Below are 22,020 nucleotides of genomic sequence, written 5' to 3'. Positions count from 1 at the left end.
CCTACAGTTCTCTGCACAGTTCTTCGCCCTTCCATAATAATCGGCCTATTAGATTACTGAATTACCCGTTCCTCGGGTTAGTGGGATGCTGATGACTCACGTATATTCTAGAAATTTTAGCGGCGAAATGTGCATCTGTTGCATCTTATTGCTGACAGTTTTTTGTGTCACCCAACGTTTCACTTTGTAGCTATTTCACGCAGCCCACTTAGATTTTTGTTTATAATTCTATCCAACGAGCAAGTTTGGCGCAATTCAATGTTGCGGCATTAGTCGCATTGTACCCTCCAGGTCACGCCTGGTCTCTCCCGGCACGCCCTCTACTGGGCGTGGCGCATTGCGACTGTTAGTTGTGTGTGAGATGGCAAAGATTCAGCTCGATAGTCTCAAACAATGTCTCCAGTTCTTAGAGTGGTTACGTGGAGAAGGGCGGGGGATGCGAGGTATGCGCTCTAATGTGGCACTTGAACTCATTGAGCGCAAGTCCCATTATTACAATTGGGTTTCGTATACTGGAGATTTGCCACACGCCGTATCGAAGTTCCTCGATGACGTGTCCAAATTTTATAATAGATTGTGCTTTAAGGCAGATGGCGGCAGTTACGACAAACCAAGTCGTGATGACGTTTTCAATGCTCTACTCGAGTGCGTCCCGAAGTTACTTACTGCCATGTATTTTCTTCTGTATAACGTAGATGCAAGTTTCAGCAAACTGGGTGGCGGGGGGTGGAGAGAGAACTGGCCGGGGTATGAGACGAGCTGGTGGTTTCATGGTTCCAGCGGCGGCCCATTGCAGGAATATCTCAGAGCGCCAGTTGACGACCCTAAGTACGGCAAAACACGTGACACCCTACCTGGAGGTTTCGAATATGGCGAAATAAGGTATGGTAGATATTCCAATGGCTATATCCAGGGCTATTTTATGACTGAAGACCTTAAAAAGATTTTGAACAAAGAAAACTACAACGATTTTCGCGATATATTTCTCACTACAGTGATTTCTATGGCAGGCACGCAAACTCCGAACACAGCGAACGCTGTTGGTTTGGTTGGAATGTTCTGCGACATAGTGATTAAAGATAATACGCAGGATGGAGGTGAATTAAAACGGAAATTGGAGGACAACTTAATTGATAGCTATGATAAAAAATGCATACATTGGCAAGAGCTGAAATCCCAGTGCAAAAAGCTTAAAGACGATTTGAATCAATTAATAAACGATGATGGCTTCTCCTACACCGGCCAGGCGCCGCCTGTTACATCAATTAGCCAGACGGAATTTGCAAGGAAGACCGCGGAATGGTTGAAAGAACAATTGTCGGCTGTGCGAACCAATGTGACTACTATTAGTAGTGATTACCCTGACATCCACCGTTCCGATTTTTCGCCGATTTATGACTTCGCCGTCGATAATATTTTCCCTTACGGTTTCACATTTGGTGCGAAAAACTTTGGAACGTTTTTCCACGGACTGAATGTCGTGCCACAAAAGTGGAAACGTGTACTAGGCATGCTTAAATCGAATGATGGCTTGGAGAAATTGAGAACACTTTTGGAAGGTGAGGCGTGTCCAAAGTTTGACGCAGTGAAGCATATTCACACTAGTACTGAAGCGAATAAAACTGAGGTAGGAACACTGACTGACACCAAAACGCATGATACTAAGACAGAGGGCAAGAGGGCAGAAGGAGCACAGAACCGGGGCGAGAAAGAGGAGGGAACACCTAATCCGCGGAATGGTAAAAATACGGATGCGTTTGCAGGTTCATCGGTTGGAAATTCAGATCCGCGTCGGCCTTCCAATTCAGAAGGAATTCAAGACACGGCAGAGACTGGTGATACGATGGCTCCGGGGAATGCCCAGTCAGCACATCTGCCAGATCAACAAACTGTTCAGTCCTCCACTCATGGTAGTCCACCAACACTGCCAGGTTATCCCTCTTCAGACTCTCCACCTAATGTTACACACACGGTCGTCGTTGGTAAGTCAAGAGACGAGGCTCAGGGCTCAATGTTTGATGCACTCGCCGCCAATTTGCCCATTTCCATTAGCAATGTTGTATTTCCTCAGACTCCTAGTGCCTCGGATCCAATACCTGCGCCATCTGGTGGTCATGAATATGGTGCCCAGGCGTCTGCTGACCGTAGTCCCAAAGGTGGTAAAGCATCTCAGACACCTGAAGACCTCACTTCTACGCTTTCCCCTGCTCCATTACGTGCTAGACCTAGAGATAGAATGGATAGGACGTCAACATGGGGGAATTCGCGGTTTGGAGGTAGACGTGCACAGGTCACCGTTAGTTATGAATCCCGTCATCCACCGGAAGTGGATAGGTCAGCGACGACTCAAGGTACAGATGCTGCTACGACGTCTACAGTTTCATCTCCTTGTCCAGGGGGGGCCAGAGATGACGGAGGGGTTGGGGATAGTGGACAGGAGGGGTCTTGTAGCGCAGGAGTTCAGGATTTGCCGAAGGCGCAGGACGGGTCTTCTCCACACAAATGTTCTGGTAAGTGGGTTGATGGCTGGCGTGTTGGCCAAAAGGTCTGCCTCTCCCACGAAGATTATAAAAGAGCTTTACACATTGCGGAAATCTGGGAAAGAGCAAAAAAAACAGAAGCGGATCAACAGAAAAAGCAACGGGAAGAGGAAGATAAATTTGAACGGATGAGAGCATTACGTCAACATTACCGTCAACAGGACCAGCTATATGATCACATACTAGCTGTAGAAGGCTATGCTGGTGCCCCTCCACTGAGCGGCAAGGCATTACCGGCCCCCCCCGACCCTGTATTGCAAAAACAACAAGAAGAAGGTGATAAATTTCAAATGTACTTACAGCAACGTAACATATTACATGGCTCTGATATTAAGCCGTTCAAAAAGAAGCCTTTTGCTGGACCATTATTGCGACCTCCAAAACGTTCTAGGCCACCCCCGCCCGCATTACATAACCCTAAGACAACCGTTGCCACCAGTGATGTATACGGAATAGTAGTGCCAAACATTCCGAAAACTAAACCGAATGTAATAGACACAACACCCCATGTCGAGAATTTGGATGACTATCCTGTTGCTTTTCTGCAGCATGTAGCCGGCGCTGATTTGAAGAATTTCAGTATCAAAGATGTTAAGGCTTCCGGATCTGAGGAAATCACACAGACACTGCCGCCCATGCCGGATTTTAATGGAACGCCCATTTTCGACCCCAACCTAAGTTCATCACCGAATCCTACCGCTATATTGTTACCTTCACCTCCACATCCAATCGTGCGCTTACAAGCCGTCATTCCAGGCCGTCCTTCATCGAAAATTTATCATCCTCGTATTGATTTATCTATCCAGACGGTCCATCATGAAGATCGCACAGTGGACGACATTGGCACAGATGACCCTCAGCCTCCCCCAGAACTCCAGCCACTCGACCCAATAGGCCCATACACCCCCGCTATCAGTCTAAATTTGGAAACACCAGAACCTCTTCCAGAACTACCAAACAACTCTGCTGCTGACTATACACACAATGCCTCCACTGTTGAAATGTGCCTCGCTCCCTGGACAACCCAGACACCCACGCACGGCTCCACCGACATCCCTGAGACTGAGCTGTTCCTCGCCGAGGCGCCGCGCACCGTCCGGGATATGCTTCAGTGGCTGGCAGGGCTTAAGAATGAGAAGCATCATGAGACTCTAGAGAAGTGTATTAACAAGGCATTTAGTGGCCCGCATAGTGACCCTTCACAGCTTGCACTTTCAGTCAACGGCTCTTACATCAGACCCAAAGATGTCTTCGACATACTCCAGCTTACCGCCATGTTTGCAGGTTCCGTGCTCACCGCTATCGCACCTCGATGGAGAGCGAATGTGTCATCAAGATTTGTGAAGCCTAAGTCATCTGACCAATCCGAGGAGCCTGATTGCTGCGCCCTACTATGCCAGCTGCGTGACTACGTCTACGCCTCGCACCACCAGTTGGAGTTCCTCAAGTCGCAATGTAAGCGACATCAGTCTCATGGTGGTTGGCAGGATTGCCACTACGGCAGTGATGTATCTTCTCCTAGGTCCCCGCTCCAGTCCTTCCTGACTGACGGCTGGGACTCTGCCTTCGAGACGCACCTCTTCGACTCACGCAACATATGTCTTAAGAGCCGCGTCAGCATGGGATTCAAATATGAGGGTTTGCCTGATGAATCACATGATGGCAGGTATCTTTCCACTATACTATCTCCCACCTGCGGCGGAGAGGATCCATTGGTAACGTTATCCTCCTACCTTGTGTGCCTAACCAGACGGACGCCGCGAACAACCGGGGAGCTCGTCTCGTTCTTCCATCATTTTGGGAATGAGCTGCACTTATCGTATTCTAGGGAGCCGTCCAACCTGGGTACTGCTCTCTCCACTTCACATGCCGACTGCCCCAAGTGGGACCGTCTTGAGGGATCCGACCTCGACGCCGTCCGGCAACTGCGGGGCTCTGATTCTCCCATCTCTAGCTACAATCACACCACTACACTGTTCACACTGCTTGGCTGTCAAGTCGGCAATGCTCACTGCCATCGACACTGCTCGCCCATCACGTACCGGGCCTACGCCCTATACTCTCCGCTCTTCTCTCACACCTACCTCAGCTGGACGGTCTACCTGCCCGACAGACTGTTGGAGTCACTCGAGAGACTGAGTTGTGATCTCGGCAGGCTTCAATGCTCCGACATTAGCTCCATCCACAATTGCGCTGGCGCGCTGCCTATTCTCTACACTCACGGGTTCACGCCGCCGGAGGGTACGTCGCAGTCGTCGCCCAAGTTTTCCACGGTAGTCACAAAACTGGAAGCAGTGCTTTCCGGTGACGCCGTTGCGAACCTTATGACCTGCATGGACGCCTTCCTCTATAGGGTCCGGATGCCATTTATCTTCCTATGCTTCGCACTCTGGTCAGTCGCAATGCTCCTTTTCGCCCACACGATACTTTACCGTGTGGATATATGGTACATCCGCTCCCACATCATGCGCTACAAGGTATCTCACCTCATCGACGTAAAGGTGCTACTCACCCTGAGCAGAAACATGCCCTCCCTCTACGACATCGATTACTTCGACGACGACGAGGAACTTCCCCAAACATCGAAAACACTTGTTCAGTGATCGTCTTATTGTAATACCTCACGATAGTTTCCGTATAGTTATGTGGAATAGCCGAGCAATGATGCTGCTGCGCAGCCTGACTTGTATACAATAGATTGCTGTACGCTTAAAAGTGCCTCATTCAAGTGTTAGTCTGCAACAATGGTACCCAAATCGTCGCCTCACTCATGAAATGGGTTGGAATAAAACGTGGAAGGATGCAGACTGTTGCCGGGGTGGCGCTAAGTTCCGCTTCACATCTGAGGATGAGATGGTTGCCTACATTTCCAGATGTGGCACCATTATACGACGTTTACTATGGACATAGCACCATAAACACTACAGAATCTCCTGGTAAAGTACTGTTTGACGGTCTACTATGGATATGTGTAGTTGCAACTGCCATCGTTGCATGTTGGCAAATTCGCTTATTTTTTTCACCTAATCTCACTCATGACGTAACACATCTGGCGACAAACCTAACACATTATGTACGTTGACTTCAGTGATCATGCATTGCCATTGAAACCGATTGGTTGGAGTCAGCGGCGGTGTGTCGCGTCGACAAGGATAAATGGTGTTTGACGACACACATCCCGGGAAATAAAACTAATCCTGAGTACATACATGTTCGTTATTAGGTACAACAACTTCATGCTGGCGACGTCACAGGCAGCTACAAGATAAGTGGAATCTCGCTCATGGTGATGACCACGACGGTGATCGATCTGCCAAGCACCTTAGCGAGTGATTACATGGCTTCTACGAGCACAGTTGTTATATCTACAAAGGCTGTAATATTGCACGTTAGCTGCCGTTAGGATAAGGCGGTTAACCAATAGCACGGCAGGTTGCGGCCCAAGCATAGCGTGATAAACGGGAAATGATGGTAGTAATCGGCACTGTATGCTTGTATGGCGTATGTTTGAGTGAGATGTAATCATAAATACGTGTAAAACTTGGCTGGCGGGCGCATGTAGTGGTTGTGGACGCTCAAGGTGCAACGGCGTTGCGGGATATGCTTCTGCGTTCGTAAAGACAATAGAAGGACAGCGCTTTACACGTCTGAATCAAATCGATGTATGACTGGTATGTTTCACGTATGGGCGAACTTTAAAATGTACTACCTGTTGCCCTGGATGGCGTGTTAATGATGGCGGGGAGGGGGACGGAGTTTCAGTTGGACGGGAAAAAATGTCAATGCGTTGTAATCTCATGTCAAAATGGGACAGAGCTCTGCACGTCTTCCACTTGTACGACGTGCATGGCTTGCTGTAGCCCCAAATGTGAGGGCTGCGAAAAGAAATGCAGGGACGGAGAGAAATGCAAATGTTTGAATCTTTGCTGCGGCTGTCCTACTAATTGTTATGAAAATGGTTTCGATAAAGCGAGCTGTAAGGAAAAAAACCAAACAAAGGGTTGCAAGCGTTGTCTGACAAAATGCACAAAATCCAATAGGTGTATATGTTATCAATGCAGTTGTGGAACGCAATGTAATGGTTTCCTCTGTGCCTGCTGTTACTGGTGCAATCCTGGCAAGTGTAAGCGTAAAGGCACTTGCGACGGCTTCGTACTCGGGAAATGTCCTGAAGGCAAGTGCAAAGGCCACGGCACATACAATGGCGAGGGTAAACCGGTATACGTGGATAAATGCGAGTGCGAACCCAACAAACCATGCAAATGCATCATCAACCAAAAGGAGCAGAATGAACGTGATAAATCTGACACCAAATGCCGGTGTATCCGCGGTGAACCTGACGGGCACGGCAACTGCTTGATCAAATGCGACCTGTGTGGCCAACTGTGCTCTCAAGACTCTTATATTCACCAGGGTACTCTAGTAGTTGTCCCGCTTGCAATTGCAATGGTCCTTATCATAGTTTGGGTCAAGTATCGCGATAAATTCCGCAAGGCATTCTATGAACTACGTGGCACATGTGCAACATAAGTCAGGCGTTGTGGCGAATCCACGAATAATATCCTCGGTGACAAAATTCCCAAAGAGATGAATTTTGACGGCTACTCCTTCCGTCCAATGCCATACGCTGGCTTGTCGTAGGATACGGAGGGCTTTAATATCGCAATAGCTGTTATTGTAATGCAGTTCTCATGTATACCCCTGAAGCCGCATCGCATCTCACTTAAGAGGTTTCAAAAGGTGTAGATTCACGAAAAAACATCTTTTTAAATATGTAGCTGAGAGCTTGATGGATTCCACATGTATTGCCCATGCATCACATAACTTATAGCAACCTCATCTTTGAAATTCGCTTTTATTTCAACATATAACTGCAACACTCTGACATAGTGTTGAGAATATATGCATTGGAATCGTATATTTGGCTGTCGTTTGCCTTATGTTGGGCTCACATGTTGTCAGGTGTTGCATATAACAGTTTATTTTATTATGCCAGGTACGTTTTCAACTAATTTCCAGTCACATGTCACACAAAATCAGAAGTTAATATAATATCTTATATGTTTATGTATAGCAGCATATCACAGCAGTCCATATGACGTACCTCTCACGTACGCACTCCCACCCCTTGAAAAACCGTATTAGATGAATCCACAATTTAGATACATACTTATCCACTTGGATCTGAACAATATTGTTACTCGCCTGTATGTCTAATGCTAACTATAATTAATTTATGATTTTGCTTTCCTGTAAATGCTATGGAGAAGGTAATCCATCGGCAAATTCGATGTTTCCTTATTTGCTTACTGACTTTGGGTGGCAAAAGCTGTGATAATTATGGACAACTCTCAATAATAACAACCTAATTAGGAGCTGCATTCACATGTCTTTTCTTAACTAATATGATCTAGTGGAGCTCTCGTGACAACAAACGCCTTTAGTAAGACGTAAACAGGGAACCATATTAAGAGGAGACACTTTCGTAGCGATACCATGTATGCAAATGCAACAAACTATGAGTTTAATTCATTACACATGGGCATGCCCACAAGTTTTCCATAATAAGTGATGGGTATTCAGTAACTATGCCTTGTATATGTCGTGAACCAAATGTGGTACATTATGTCGCTTGGCATTCAACAGAAGAATGGTGGTGCGGAAACCGCCTATCACCGGATCCACGTACATGTAATTGTCGCCGAAGTGAAATATTGCCCCCGATCCTTGATGGTTGTGGTACGATGACGATTCTAGATCCCAACCCCCATCGCCTATCGTCGGTGAAGAGTATAGAGGTCGACATCTCGGCACCTCCTTCCCGTTGCTTATGGTTTCAACACCGCCCAGGGCTTCCATCTGTATCTCGTCTTCCTCCTCGACGCCATTGGTACCGCCATTTTGCGCACTTCCCTCTTCGAATATGAAGTTGTGAAAGGATTGGGTTCTGGATATTCCGTACAGATGCTCGAGGTACTCAATGAGGTTCTGAGGCATGACGATGGGTAGGTTGCTGGGTTTGACTGGCGCGTTGTGCTCCAGGATTAGAAATGGGCACTTGGTGGAAGCGAATTCGTTCGTGACGGTCGGCAATACTACAGCAGCAGTGTCATAATGATCGAGGTAAATATTGTACCTCAACATATCATACATGATCTTCAGCCGCCTCAGCGGCATAGACGCCGCGCATAGAAAATTGGCGTGCCTGTGCAGGCTTTCTATACACCGCAGTAAGAAGTCTTCCTTTAACTGACTCCTCATCAGCATTTTCCTGAAATGACTCAAAACATCTGCAGATGGTGGTTGCAACATGTTCGCTTCAAGCCAACTCTCCGACCGTTCTTTTGTTTTGGCCAAGTCGTGCTCTACCACAGCACGAACGTTTGGCATCATATTCGTTGTACGGGATCTCTTCGCCGGCGCATTGTTGGGGTTAATTGGCTCCATTTGGGTATCCGTGAACGGCCAGCTGGAGAACGACAGACACGCGGCAAGAATGTGCGTCGCCTTCATGTCGTGCAGTTGGGGCTTGATGTGTTTCTGGAGTTGCATCATTAAATTAAGCGAATACGGAGTCCAATAGTCGAGACCGTATATAGCCTCACAGATGCCTACCAGATGCGTGATTTCCACCTTTTCCAATTTCCTGCCGCATGCCTCAATATCAAACGGGCAGTCTGGCATTGTGTCGTAGGAGTAGATGCTTTTCCTCGGCATATGTAGGCTTGATTGCCAGTCCTGTCCCTTTTTGTATGCCCCAGCAATTGACGCGATGAGTGGCGCAATGAGGTCCGGCGCCCGTAGTTTCGAGCGGTAGAGCGCATTCAGCATGGCCCCCGCCTGGGCGGTGTTGATTTGTTCGACCAGGCGTTCACAAACGTGCTTCATGGCCGCGTTGATGAGCTTGTTGCTGATGCTCCTCATTGTTTTGTAACTCGTCTGGTCCGAGCAGCAAAGCGTTATGTTTTCCAGCATCCGAGTGACGCAGGTGACCAACTGTTGAGATGTGGAAATGGTCATGCTGGATATGTTCCTGAGTATCAGTTTGTATATCTCGACGAGCACAGACGGATGCGTGAAGCTGTCCAGCCGTGTAAGTGCAGTCAGCGAAATTACCAAGGAGTTAACATTCGGCGTGCCGAGCTCCTTCGCAGAGTACCTCTGTACCGCCATTTCCAGAAACCTCGGATGTTTGAAATGAAGCTTGTACAAACCCCAAAGAATGCCTGAGCAGTTTGACTCGGACGCTTCGTAGAACTTTTGGGGGTTGTCCGCCAACATATTCGCTATCCTATGCAGAAAATTATTGTTTTTAAAATGCGCCTGCATACGCCCTAGAGTTTGTATTGAGAGCGCAATGGTTGACATGCTGAGTTCATCTAGATTGTCTATATCCAGTTTATCAGCCATCGCATCCACCACATCTTGGCTGTGCAGGTCGTGTTTATGCAGCGCCTGCAGCAGACTGCATACGTCCATGCAAGTGACCGCGTCAAGGCTACTCATCAGTTTAGACTCCAGAACGTACAGTAGCGACTCTACACCACCGACTCCATCATTGCGATTACATATGTTTGCGATTGTGTTGATAACCTTGGCGTCCACGGGCGCTTTTACTATAACATCGGACAACGCCTTGACCACCAACACGTACACTTCCCTCAATTTCGCATTTTGTGATAACCGTTTGACAGATGAAAACATTTCTATCATTTCGGGGATGCCGAATTTGACCTCGTGCAGGTACCCGTTCGTGCGTACTGTAAACATTTCTTCCATAGAAACGTCGCGATTGCCATACATGATAATGTCCTGTTTTACGACATCGCACAATGCATCCAGGTTCACGGGATTGGTGTTACGCTCGATTAATGCGACAATATGCGTCATGTAGAGCCGAGCGAACAGGGGGTGATAGATGTGGGAGTTGTGCACAAAATACTGATTTATCCATGTATGGAAGGGGAACCCTCTGTGCCAAAACTTCACTGCGAACATATGCCCCAACACGGTGCCCATGACATCTGTGGACAGAAAGCAGTCCTCAGTCATAGTTCGATGCGTTAGAGCAAAACTATCATCGGCACAAACCGACTCCCAATCCGCTTCCAGTAAGCACTGAGAGCTTTCTGTGGCACATCGGTTTGTATTCACCGGCATACCCACATCACCTACACTGGATTCGTCACCCGGAGGTGCCGTAAACAACCCGTCACTACATTCGTCGTTTTCCAAAGTGGTGGCACCACCGGGCAAAGATATCGATTTCGTCTTTATACAGCTAGGCGTGTTCTCAACGCTCGTAGCAGCACCCAGTTGATGGCACGGGTTAATCCGCTTCCTCTCGAATGTCACAAAGCTTTCGGCACTTGGGTTACCCTCTCTGGCGCCCTCAAAAACCTCTTTCCTTGTTTTGAGCAGGTTATGCCTAGTTTGTATAAGAAATTCACACAACTCCTTCTCGTATCTCTTGCAACGTGTCCGGGCGCTGTGCGTTGCGTTTTTCAGATAGTGCCCAATGGTCTCGTGCGACGTGACGTCACGCATATACTGTACTAGCTTCTGCGATACGGCCTCGATAAATGAATACTTGATCTCGCTGTTCACAGTAGCGCATTTGAGGTTAATCTGTTTATATATGTCAAGGATGGAATGGCGACATACCTGGTAGAGCACTAACAGCTGGTCGAGAGGCATCCTTTCAAGGTATATTTGCAGGATGGCATCCATGTCATGAGCGTATTTGTCGTCCCTTTGCACCAATCGCGACCTTTCATGCACTTCGTTGCCATGCAAAGCCAGGGCTTTCAAGAACCTGTTCACCGCGTGTCTGCGGAATCCTAGGAATGCTCCCTTGACCAACTCCACTCCCAAGTTTGCAGTCGGCAACCTGGCACACATGAAGTCATCTGCAAATGGCATATGCTTCAGGGTGTGCGCTGGCCGCCTATTTCCGTTAGGAGCCACTCCGGCGTGCACTTTGGCACGCAGAGCCCGGGGAACCTTCCACTTCATTTTTGCGATTCGACGGCTATAAGCCCCTGCAACTCAATAAATGTACCGCAATGTGCGACATTGAGCTATAAATAACACATGTATAGCTATGTTATGCGTTTGTGCAGCTTCCACGTGGAGTAGCGTCACCGGACATTGACGTGGTCTACACACCACCTAGAATCCTACGTCCGGGTGGCGCTGATTTCTGGGCACACCTAGTATACACACCTAGGTATGACTACTTTAACGTACCATATCGAGGATGAGGGTGCCTTCTATGAGGTGTTTTTATTTGGTATTTTGTTTGTTGTTTTTTCTACCTCGGTGCTACGCCGGCAAGAAAGCTAGGGACAAGATCCAAAACATTCTGATGAATGCGATCGGTTCTATGGGAACCGCTAAAAGCGACCCGCAACCGCTTGTTCTGCCGTGGAAGAAGCCCAGCATTGTGATGGAGTACGTCGACATCCTCACGTTCCCGGACGAATCGGTATGCCACTGTCTTTGAGTGACAAACCCTTGCAGGAAATCACCGACAACCACGTATGTCAGTGCCGTGTGGAAGGTTGGTTAGCTGTTTTATAGGTTAATACCGTTACAGAGTACGAGGGTGACTCCGCCGGAAAATATCAAGAGGGCGCCATTTGACTAGGCGTCGTTTTTACATCCGCGATATTGCAGATATTCTTCACCCATTGCGGAAGGAGTCTAGCGAGAACGCGAATTTTGTGATCCCTCTTCATCCTGCAACGCAGTTAGGTTCTACAGAGCCACGTTATTACCATGGGACGAGCGACCAGTAGTGAAGGTGTGCAACATCCCAGCCTCGAGCTCTCAACAGCCTGCAAAAACATATATCGCAATGTTACTTCAGCAATGCTGCATGCACCTGTCTGTGTTTGGTGGCGTACCTTTCCTTGAATGTCGTTGTGTTGTTCATTGGTGGCGGAAATACATCCGTGGACTTCTGCAGGTAGTGGAAAGGCCCGTGCACCTCAATGGCGCATCGTTTATCCTTCAGGAAATCTTGGGCACCAACTTGTTCCGTGAACTGTGCCAGACTGGTGGGCAGTATGGCTATGTCTACAAGCAGCCCGTCACTGGTTATGTGTTCAACTTCAGACTCAATTCCGAACGCCTGCATTATAATTTACAGTTCTACATGCCTGCGTACCTCTTTCAGCAAATCTCGCACTTGTATGTGGAACGAAGATGAACCGAACGTCCAATTTTTGGCGCTTGCGGTGTAGATAGCCTGTTTCATGCATGTTTCTACCACTGACAGCCTCACCTTCAACCTGCTTACCGCCTCCTTAGGAAGCTCGAATTTATTCTGCGTCTTACCCAGCAGGCGGTACCCCAGGTACGCCTGGTAGGCATTCCCAAATACCACGTTCAGCGTGCTCGTTGCCGTGGGATGAAGGTATGCCTAAGGACGTATGGCCGTTTCCACAGCTGACTTACTGCATACACCGTCTTCTTTTGGTTCAGTTTCAGGTTGATCTGTTGCAGAACCTTGACCGACGGTGGGTTCGTGAAGAGCTCTAGGTTGAAGACCTTGTGGCAGAGGGCGTCGTTGTAGCTGTCCATCAGGGCAAGGTTCCTGCACATATTGACAACCCTCAGTCCACTGCCCACCTAAGCGTCGCAGTAAGCTTTACCAAACTGTACGACTTGATTTCCTGGAGAACCGAGTTGGCCAAATGGTCAACCAGTTTTTTAGGGGGCCTGGAGTGGCACATGGCCATACCCGTTACCTGAGTGAAATTTCGACAGCGATCCATCTCGACATACCAGTTTATTGACTACATTTTTACCCCTTATAGAGTCGATATTGTTCGTCATCACTGTGTATAGGTGCTGGTACAGCTCCTCATCGATATGGTGGACCTCCGCGAACAGGCATGCAGCGGCTATGGCCGTCCCAACGGGCATATTCTCTTGTTGCTTGACGAATCGTGCAATATGCTTGAACAGTTCGTTGTCCATGTGATCCGTCTTGCTGCATATGCGGAGCACATCTAGGTATATGTCCAGTTCCTGCTGCGCGTTGCCATTCGGCTGCTCTGATTGCATGATTTCCGCCTTCAGCTTATCGACGTAATCGCCCACTATCTGCGAAGCGTCAGCGCCCATTTTGATGCATGATATGATGACCGATCTCATTTCCTCTGGCGTGAACTCTTTGTAGGGCTTCGAGTACTGCAGCATGGCGTCGAGAACCTTCTCGTTGCTGAATCGGAAGTACGCCAGCACGGTGAAGATTGTGACCATTTGTTCATTGTTGAATTTGGGCACCATTTTCATGAGCTTGGGGTAGTTTTTGAGGTGGCTCGGCAGCTCGATTCGTGTCAGGTACTTCATGTGCCGTACGACGCTGCCCACAAGCCGCTTGAAACACACGTGGTCCCGAATGCGGTTAATCATTTCCAGATCAGCCTTCGAATCGACCGCTATGCGCCTCACTATCTGCAACATGGCTACCGTTTTGGGTATGCTGGTGTAGAAATGCCCCCCTTTCGTGTTCCATATTTGCAGCAGTTCGTCGGCATCGTATTTATACGTAGTCCCCGGCGTCATGTCATCGTTGCTTGACGACCGCTGTGAGCTGCTCTGGCTATTCTGGAAGAGCTTTTCGTCTACGGTCTTCACGCCGCAGCGCAGTCCTGCATCCGTCCCTTTTTTGATGAGGTATGAGTGAAAATAATCATCCAGGAATGCATCCGTCTCCTCTATCTTCTGTCTCTCCTGTTTGATGATGGACGGTATACCCATTCGTTTCCAGGGTTTCCTTGCTATCAAACGATCGGTTTCCCTGAGTGACGGCGGTTGGGGGATCAGGCGCCGTTTGATGATGTCCGCAACTGTCTTTGGTTTACCCAGTTTTCTGCGTGACCTCGTTTTCCTTGTGATAGGCTTAGAAGCCATTGGTTGCTTGCGCATTTCACTTATAGTACCATTTTCAGATGCTTCACCTCCGGACAGGGAGTGCTGCTCTGTTGCCACCCCGTCCTTTGCTGCACCATCAGCAAGCGACACAGCTCCGTATCTACGAATCACGGCTCTATGACGCGCGCATCCGTTTTTGCACCTGCGTACAAAGGCGGTGGCATACCACGTGCCATCGCCCATGTCGGAAGCCGCATGGCGTGGAAACGGAGACATGGGTACCCCTCCGGTTGCGATGGAAGCCCCTGATACGACGAAGCACACTCCATTTTGCTGCCTGTGTCGTTCATCGGGTGCTTGGTTGCGATAAAACAGCAGGGTACAGGCGAGCAGTATTCTGAGCTGCCTTCCATGTGCCCCTTTCCACCTCGACACTAGAAGACGCAGCCATGCCAGATACAAAATCCCCTGTAGTACTATACTCCAGTTATACCACAGCAAGGACGCGCATTTTCGCATTTTTGCGCCGCGGTCCCAGTAGTGAGGACGGTCTAGCAGCCGCTATCTCTCATGCTGCTTTGAGTTGTACCATCTAAGCCAAACCACCGTTAACTATGCATTTGAGTAGCCAACTGGCTGTTTAATCACGTTGTCTAGTGGGTGCTGGTTGTGTTAATGTGCGACGACTGCGTTAAGAACAGAGCCACAACAGCGCGCTCAGCTGTGGATTCCGTCACACATCGCGACGTTTGGAATTATTATGCACCTTAGATTTATACGATGCAACCATAGGAGCTGCAAATTAGGATAGATATGGCCAAGTATGTCAGAGTGCCGCGTTACAGCTTTGAATGCCGCCTATCGCCGACAGTGGCATTTCCTGTACGTCGACACGCATGACGGAATAAGTACGCTGTATTCAGCTGTGGTATTAGTAGATTAATCTCTATACCGCCCGGTTCCAGGTAACGCTGTGGCCATCGGCATCCCTCAGCTGCTCATTCTGAGCACACCTAGGAGGCTGACATAGCGTATAGATATCCGCATGATTTGAGCAAAATTATGTGCCGTAACATCCTACGCTAGCGGAGGTGTCAGGAGCCGAGTGCCGTATACATCTGGGGACGGCGCGGGCGCGTCGCTAAGCGCTGCGGCAACCGGGCCATCCAGGTCTAACTAGGCAGGTCGAAAATGGTGTTCGGCAGCCCTTACTCGGACCAGTACCCCAAGGGGGTGTGGGACGGCCTCAAGCGGAGCCGCCGAGGCAAGGACATCTTCGGCCCGCTGACGTCCGCGCTAAACGCTACCAGGTAGGCGATTCGCCGGTTTCCGCGCGCGTTCACACCACTGCGTAGGATATACAACCACGTTTTGAAGCACAGCAAGGGTTACTGGCTCTTCAGCATCGCCGGCGGCTGCCTGAGCTGCTACGCTCTCGGCACGGCCTGCGACGCGTTCTGGAGGCACGTGAACAAGGGGGTAGGTGGAATGCGTGCGTGCTCACCGTAGCGATTTGTTGACCTGGCTAACATGCGAGCAGAGGCTCTACATCGACCTTCCCTACAAGTCCCCTGAGTCAGACGACTAGCCTGTTTTAGGGCCCGAACTAACTTAATTTGTACATCGGATAACGTGTATGCGGTTAAAAATTCTATCGTGTGTTTTTGCCGAATGGCACTGCTGCAGCGTTGCCCTGTAGCAGCGTCTCGCCTGATGCCGATCGCCCCGTGCCCTGCGCCGTGAGTTGCCGAGGCAGCAGGGTTTGCTCCACTTCGTTGACAAAAATTCGGCCCTCGTAAGCCTTTAAATTCTCGTTGTTGCGGTTACGCAAGTTCTAGCTTCTACGGAGGCGATTATAATAAAATGTACACGGTTGCCGATGCTCGTATCCGATGTTGAAGCCTGGATACGGAGTGCACCGTTCGTCTGCGTCGTCCCCACCACGCCTCGGCTATTGGGTGTAGCGTCTTTCCATTGTTACCTGCGCAGCAGAGTGGCGTGGGTTGTGCGCTCCGAGGCGGCAGACGTATGCGCTGCGCGGGTTCAGTACCCGGAAGCGGTTGCTTCCGCGAGGCAGTAGGGGTCGTTCATGCTAGAGCCAAACCGGTACATGGGCTGTTCTGGCGTGTTGGATTCGCGTGGCGTTTCGAACTTCATTGGGTTGCTGTACGGCGCCTGGGCGTGGTACCCATACATCATATTGCTGGGTTTGAAGATGGCATCGGTGCGGTTGCGGTTCATGAGCTTCCTCATCAGCCCCTTGTTCGCCTTCCCCTTCGGGGGGCCCTCTATGCGCCGGCAGAACGGGTTCCCGACGCTCGGCGCTTCCAGCCTGCCTACCGACGCGTTGAGGAACTCGAGGTAGTACTTCGCGCGTTTGTGGGCCTCCATGAACCCGTACCTGAGCCCGCTGAAATATTTGTACACGCGCCTGTTCGTGATCGGGTTGTCCCACCTGACAACCCATTTTTTGCTCTTCGCCTTCCACTTGAGCCCTGATATCGCGGTGTAGATGGGGTCCCTTTTGTTGGCCGGCGGCATTGTGCCGTCGGGCCCAACCATCTCATCGCTGTCCTCCACCGACTCGCCGTCAACGGTAGAGTTGCCGCTGTCGTTTCCGCAGACCGCTCTGAGCTGGTACATGGAAAAATCGCGCGGATTCCACGAGGTGAAAGAGATCTCCGGCTGCGAAGGCGCCGTCTGCGCCGGTGGCGGCAGGTAGAAGTCGCCCCCAACGGGGAACCCGAACTGGTCAGCCTTCGGGGGCTTGTTGTACCCCATAAGGTGCCCATATTTGCCCGCGGCGTAGTGCAGCGCCTGTTCCTTGTGGTCGGCGATTCGGTTCATAAGGAAGGAGCCGTCCTCGCTGCCCATCGGTGGCACGTTGGGGCGCCCCTTGGGTGTGGCAACGTGGTCCTGGCCGTAAATGTCCTGTATGGTTGAAAATTGGCCACTTGCGAGCGGTTCCATGTAAAGCTCCGTGTCGTTGCTGTATACGTCCCCTTCCAAGCGTTGCCGGTGGTCGTATGCACCCGAGCGAGACCTGCCCTTGTCGTGTAGCCTGGTTTCGTGTGTATCCGCACTTTGCAGCAATGCGGACGGCACCATTCTATCCTCGTTGTTATTTGAGCTGGCATCGCGCCTTCCTGTCCCCTTGTCTGCTGCCATCGTTATCCAGTCGGTGTCGACGTGGCGTCCCACGTCCAGCTGTCGATTTTCCGGGCCAGAGCAAACTTGCAAATTCGTCGTCGCCAAATTACGCCTTTTGAGTGTGCTTCGTGGTAAAATTCCACGTCTTTCTAAACTTTTCGCGTAAACGCACTAGTGGCGATGCGGTTGCAAGCGTCACCGTCGAATTTGCTTGCTGCTTCGAGGTCGCGAGCTTTTTCGTCCTGCTGGAGCGATTCTAGCGATTGAAGCGATTGTTGTCTGAAGATTCTGTCTGCTGGCATCTTTCGGTGGGCTCGACGTTGACCGAGATCCAACAAAGATACACCGGCAAGATTGTTGGAATCTGCCGGCTCGCGGTGCACTTCATTGATGGTTAGAATTTTCACATCCTGATACCAGATTCCGTAGATTTCGGCGCGTTCGCGGTTTCTCGCTGCGCTGTGTCGCGCTGGCTTGGTTTTACGTCCACATCCCCGGTGAACCAGCTGAATGCCTAGCCAGCTTGTGCCCTTTAGAATCTTGCGGCGCTGTCCACGCATACACATGTGCGTTAGCTGTGCCGTGCTATGGTATTTTTGGCAAGCGTGTAATTTTAGGTAGCTGTGGATCTATGGGCTGGGCGCCGTCCTTCCGCTGGAGCTTCCCAGCCCGGCGGACGGAGCCGCTCGCGGCGAGATCTGCCGGCAGCGTAGGACGGAGTCATGTGTGTGCCTCGGGGAGCGGTCCGACGCGCTTGTCGTCCGCGTATCGGCTTCTCGGAGCCATGCGCGTACAGCGGCGGGGTATCTCGTACCGCCGCTTCCCCTGGGCTCTCACATCCTGCGTGATTCCTCACGAAAATTCTACGCAACGCAGCTGCTGCGCCGCCGCGTGGGCAGCTCACGGCGCTATGCGGCTTGTGGGTGCCCATCCGCCGCCACCGACTGCCATTAGCGATGTCTGGCGACCGTGAGCTTCCTTCTAACGCCAAGGCGTATTCCAGCGATGTGTACCGCCAGATAGACCCCGTTGGGTTCTACGGCGAGTACATCCGCCGCCAGGTCCGCCCGGACGGCCGGAAGCTCCGGGCGTTCCGCACGGTGGGTGTGTCGGACCTTCTAGAGGGCACGGCCGGCTCCGGGCGGCCCCTCGGCGACGGCGGCACCATAACAGCGTCCGTCAGGCTGACGGCGGGCGAAACTCACGTGCATTGCACCGTTAGGGCGGTGCCGGGGTACAGCGACGTGACCATCCCCCTGGCGCCGGGCGGCGACAACGCGGTCTCTGTGGCCGTTGAGCTGCCGAAGCAGGTGCAGACGTACGTCTACGACGCCAACGGCAACAGCGCGAACGTCCACTTCTGCGTGTCGACGCTGCTGGAGACGGTGCTGAACTGCGAGGAGGTGGTTCCGACCAGGCAGCTGCGGTTCGCCGAGTTGCTGCGTGAGGAGGGCGCCGCCGCGCCTGACGCCGTTTGCGAGTACCTGGTGCGTCGAAGGTTCGGCTGGAAGCTGGAGCTGAACATCCTGTGCGAGGAGTACGACGGCAACCTGCTGGACACCTCCGTGCTGGCCGCGTCCTTCGCGCTGAGGAAGGCGACGCTGCCCGTGGTGCTGCTGGACACCGCCGACCCGGCGAACCCGTACAGGCTGCTGGCGCTAGACCAGGGGATACTGGAGCAAGCGAGTTGCGGAGATGCTAAGGTGCGTTTTATGCCTACAGTTTAGTCACGTCCCGCGCAGGCTGTGGCGCTGCTCCGGAGCAACCGGCGCGCCATTGAGAAGCAGCTGTCCGTGCAGCTGTCGGACGAAAGCATGCTGGGCCAGCTTCTGGGGAGCTCGGCGCACCTCGGCAGGGCGCTGCAGCTGCTGGCCCTGCCCTTCACGGTCACCTTCCTGCGGTTCTCCGACGAGACCTTCTTCGTGGACCCTACCAGCGAGGAGGAGCGCCTGGGGACGTGCGTCAGCGTGTACTGCCTACGCGGCGCCGACGGGTCGTCGCGGTGCCAGCCGCTCAACCTGATGTGCTGCCCCGGCGTCACGCCGGACGTCTACAGGTGCCTGCAGCAGGTGGCCACCGATCTGATCGACTGTATCGCAAACACTGAGTTTTAAGTCTTAAGCATTTTCTCTGCGAGTTCGTACAGGGCCTCCTGCTTGGGGGCGTCCTGCGCGTGCTTGCTCACGTACCCGAGCTTGCACTCGTAGTAGTACCCTCCCGGGGTGAGCTCCTCCAGCGGGGCGGAGCAGAGGTACCTGCGGCGCATACAGCGTGGATGGTTTGGGACTCACAGTATCGTGTTGGCGCCATCCCTGGGCGTCTTGGTGAAGCACCAGACGACGGCCCTGAGGACCGGCGCCAGGATCCGCCGCGTGTAGCTCTCCAGCAGCGGCGTGGCCACGATGCCCGGCGCCGCTGAGAAGCACACTACCCCCCTGTGCTCCTTCTCCAGCTTGTCGAACCGCCGCTGCAGCGCCTGCGCGTGCCAGATGTTGAAGAGCTTCGACCTGGCGTAGTAGGTTTGGGCGTTGGCGTTCCGGGGGAGCTGCATGGTGTGCCCGCCCTTGAGGAGCGGGTCGTCGTTCGGGTTGTAGCAGTAGTGCGCCAGGCTGGACACGTTGATGATCCGCGCCTTGTCCCTCTTGAGCGCGCCCATGAGCAGCTTGGTGAAGTAGAAGTGCCCGAGGAAGTTGGCCGCGAACATGGACTCCATCTTGTGCGCGTTCATGGTGGCCTCCTGGGCGACGCCGGCGTTGTTGATGAGGAAGTCTATCGAGGCGTTGGTGCGCAGGATCTCCGCCGCGGCCGTGGCGATTGACTTCTTGTCGTTGAGGTCCATCTCCACGTACTGGATCATCTCACTGAGCGCTGTTAGGGCACGTGGATGCACCGCTTACAATCCCACTTTGGCCTTTTGCCGGAGGTATTCCACGGCGTTCGCGCCCTTGGTTTTGTCGCGCCCGATGATCACGACCTTGCACCTCCACAGCAGCAGCTGCAAGGCCGTCTCCCTGCCGACGCCGCTTGTGCCGCCTGCGGACATGTGTCACGGCCGTGTGCTACGCGTACCAGTCACGACGGCGGTGTGGCCGACCAGATCGGTGTGCTCGTGGAGAATGAACGGCAGCGGCGATCCCGCGGCGACGAACCTGGACGCGTACACGCAGAGCGACAGGAACCCGAGTCCTGCCTGAAGGACGAAGAGCCCGACTGCCCAGCTGCTCTCTGTCATGTGCAGCAGGTTCACCAGCACCGATCGCCTAGCTATCGCGTTAACGTCGAATCGCGTCTTGTACAGCACCGCGAAGTGCGCGAGGACGAACGCGAGCACGTAAATCAGGGCACGGTAGCAGGGGTCAGCCGCGCATGCGACCACCCTGGGCGCCTCGCTGTTCGTCTTGCTCTTGCTGCTATTCGCCATGTTGCACGAGCGGTAGTGCCTGAACGAGTTTGCGATCGTTGAGCTTGTCGTGGAGCTCGTGTACGGTGCACCACGCGTGGTCGACGATGTCGGTCGTCTGCGGCCGTATGTCTAGCGCCGTCCCGGGCACGTGCCGCGCGCGGAAGTAGAATATCTGCGCCACTCTAATCAATCGCGTTCGCTGCGTTCGCGTACCTTGTTGCCCTTTATCTCGGACTCCACGCCAACTTGCGGGACCGGGAGGGTCCGGTGGAAGAAAGGCGCGTACCCGATAAAATAGGGAGTATAGCTCTCACCGAGCTGCTCGGCGCACAGCCGTTGTAGCGTCTGCCGCAATTTGTGTTTCAGCCGCGCGTACTAACTTGTCTAAGGCCGTCCCCGTGGTACAGGTCGGCGGTTGGGAGCATCCACCCGTGCAGCCTGTGTTTGAGCGCGAGGAACAGCCAGTGCTGCGCAAGCCTCTCCACGTTCCTCAGGTCTCCGTCGACGTTGACCTTCTCGACCTGCTTGGTCTCCAGCTGCCCCTTCTGCGTCCGCCTCCTGGTCGGTCGGAACGCAATCTCCCTAGCAAGCAGCTCGTCGAGTTCCTCCGTGACTTCCACGGCGGCTTCGGTTTCCGTATTCGTGGAAGCGGGCTTCCGTTCCTTGGAAGGCGTAATTTTGTGCGTGATTTTGCTCTCAATGGTCGAGAGCTTCGGGACGTTGAGCTGGGTGAGTGTGGAGCGCCTCCAGGCCTCCGCGAACTCACGGAACGCCCTGTCTGCCGCGAATTCCGCAAACTGCGTCGGCTGCCGGTCTACGCAGAGTGCGACCTGCAGCTTCCACCCGCAGTGTTCCGTGAGCGCCCTTGCGTCTGCAAGCCTGCTCAGGCTGATTCTCATCTGAACCCGCAGAAGCACAGCAGTGCCATTTCTGCGCCACCAGCACGTTACGAATTGTGTGTGTGTCGCGTGTGTACGAAAATTGTTCACGGTTCTCGATGTGAGAGTGCGGCTCTATGGGGAGCGGCGATCCCTGAATGTG

General features: G+C 52.2%; 8 protein-coding genes across 8 annotated transcripts; 4 read left to right on the top strand and 4 right to left on the bottom strand.

Moving 5' to 3' along the window:
• Positions 1 to 361: 361 nt before the first annotated feature.
• Positions 362 to 5,143, top strand: BBBOND_0307180 (hypothetical protein; the record flags this gene model as incomplete). The annotated part of the gene is made up of 1 exon (XM_012913546.1): positions 362 to 5,143. The coding sequence occupies one exon, from the start codon at positions 362 to 364 to the stop codon at positions 5,141 to 5,143; it is 4,782 nt and encodes a 1,593-aa protein (XP_012769000.1).
• A 1,132-nt stretch (positions 5,144 to 6,275) lies between these two features.
• BBBOND_0307170 (hypothetical protein) lies at positions 6,276 to 7,070 on the top strand (the record flags this gene model as incomplete). Its single annotated transcript, XM_012913545.1, has 1 exon — positions 6,276 to 7,070. The coding sequence occupies one exon, from the start codon at positions 6,276 to 6,278 to the stop codon at positions 7,068 to 7,070; it is 795 nt and encodes a 264-aa protein (XP_012768999.1).
• A 1,056-nt stretch (positions 7,071 to 8,126) lies between these two features.
• On the bottom strand, positions 8,127 to 11,555 carry BBBOND_0307160 (hypothetical protein, conserved; the record flags this gene model as incomplete). Its single annotated transcript, XM_012913544.1, has 1 exon — positions 8,127 to 11,555. The coding sequence occupies one exon, from the start codon at positions 11,553 to 11,555 to the stop codon at positions 8,127 to 8,129; it is 3,429 nt and encodes a 1,142-aa protein (XP_012768998.1).
• Positions 11,556 to 12,166: 611 nt separating this feature from the next.
• Positions 12,167 to 14,839, bottom strand: BBBOND_0307150 (membrane protein, putative; the record flags this gene model as incomplete). The annotated part of the gene is made up of 8 exons (XM_012913543.1): positions 12,167 to 12,281; positions 12,320 to 12,379; positions 12,449 to 12,675; positions 12,712 to 12,966; positions 13,002 to 13,140; positions 13,176 to 13,294; positions 13,332 to 14,554; positions 14,653 to 14,839. The coding sequence occupies 8 exons, from the start codon at positions 14,837 to 14,839 to the stop codon at positions 12,167 to 12,169; spliced, it is 2,325 nt and encodes a 774-aa protein (XP_012768997.1).
• A 778-nt stretch (positions 14,840 to 15,617) lies between these two features.
• On the top strand, positions 15,618 to 16,014 carry BBBOND_0307140 (hypothetical protein, conserved; the record flags this gene model as incomplete). Its single annotated transcript, XM_012913542.1, has 3 exons — positions 15,618 to 15,736; positions 15,782 to 15,905; positions 15,967 to 16,014. The coding sequence occupies 3 exons, from the start codon at positions 15,618 to 15,620 to the stop codon at positions 16,012 to 16,014; spliced, it is 291 nt and encodes a 96-aa protein (XP_012768996.1).
• A 455-nt stretch (positions 16,015 to 16,469) lies between these two features.
• BBBOND_0307130 (hypothetical protein, conserved) lies at positions 16,470 to 17,594 on the bottom strand (the record flags this gene model as incomplete). Its single annotated transcript, XM_012913541.1, has 1 exon — positions 16,470 to 17,594. One exon carries the CDS (start codon positions 17,592 to 17,594, stop codon positions 16,470 to 16,472), a length of 1,125 nt encoding a protein of 374 aa, XP_012768995.1.
• A 938-nt stretch (positions 17,595 to 18,532) lies between these two features.
• BBBOND_0307120 (hypothetical protein, conserved) lies at positions 18,533 to 19,690 on the top strand (the record flags this gene model as incomplete). The annotated part of the gene is made up of 2 exons (XM_012913540.1): positions 18,533 to 19,279; positions 19,319 to 19,690. 2 exons carry the CDS (start codon positions 18,533 to 18,535, stop codon positions 19,688 to 19,690), a joined length of 1,119 nt encoding a protein of 372 aa, XP_012768994.1.
• On the bottom strand, positions 19,687 to 21,878 carry BBBOND_0307110 (SHORT-CHAIN DEHYDROGENASES/REDUCTASE FAMILY MEMBER protein, putative; the record flags this gene model as incomplete). The annotated part of the gene is made up of 7 exons (XM_012913539.1): positions 19,687 to 19,831; positions 19,868 to 20,437; positions 20,474 to 20,609; positions 20,646 to 21,016; positions 21,069 to 21,151; positions 21,193 to 21,324; positions 21,360 to 21,878. 7 exons carry the CDS (start codon positions 21,876 to 21,878, stop codon positions 19,687 to 19,689), a joined length of 1,956 nt encoding a protein of 651 aa, XP_012768993.1.
• Positions 21,879 to 22,020: the final 142 nt, after the last annotated feature.

This window comes from Babesia bigemina (genome assembly GCF_000981445.1).
Source record: "Babesia bigemina genome assembly Bbig001, chromosome : III".
Taxonomy (NCBI): domain Eukaryota; phylum Apicomplexa; class Aconoidasida; order Piroplasmida; family Babesiidae; genus Babesia; species Babesia bigemina.
Note: the sequence above shows the minus strand (reverse complement) of the source record. Positions and strands in the feature narration are given on the sequence as shown.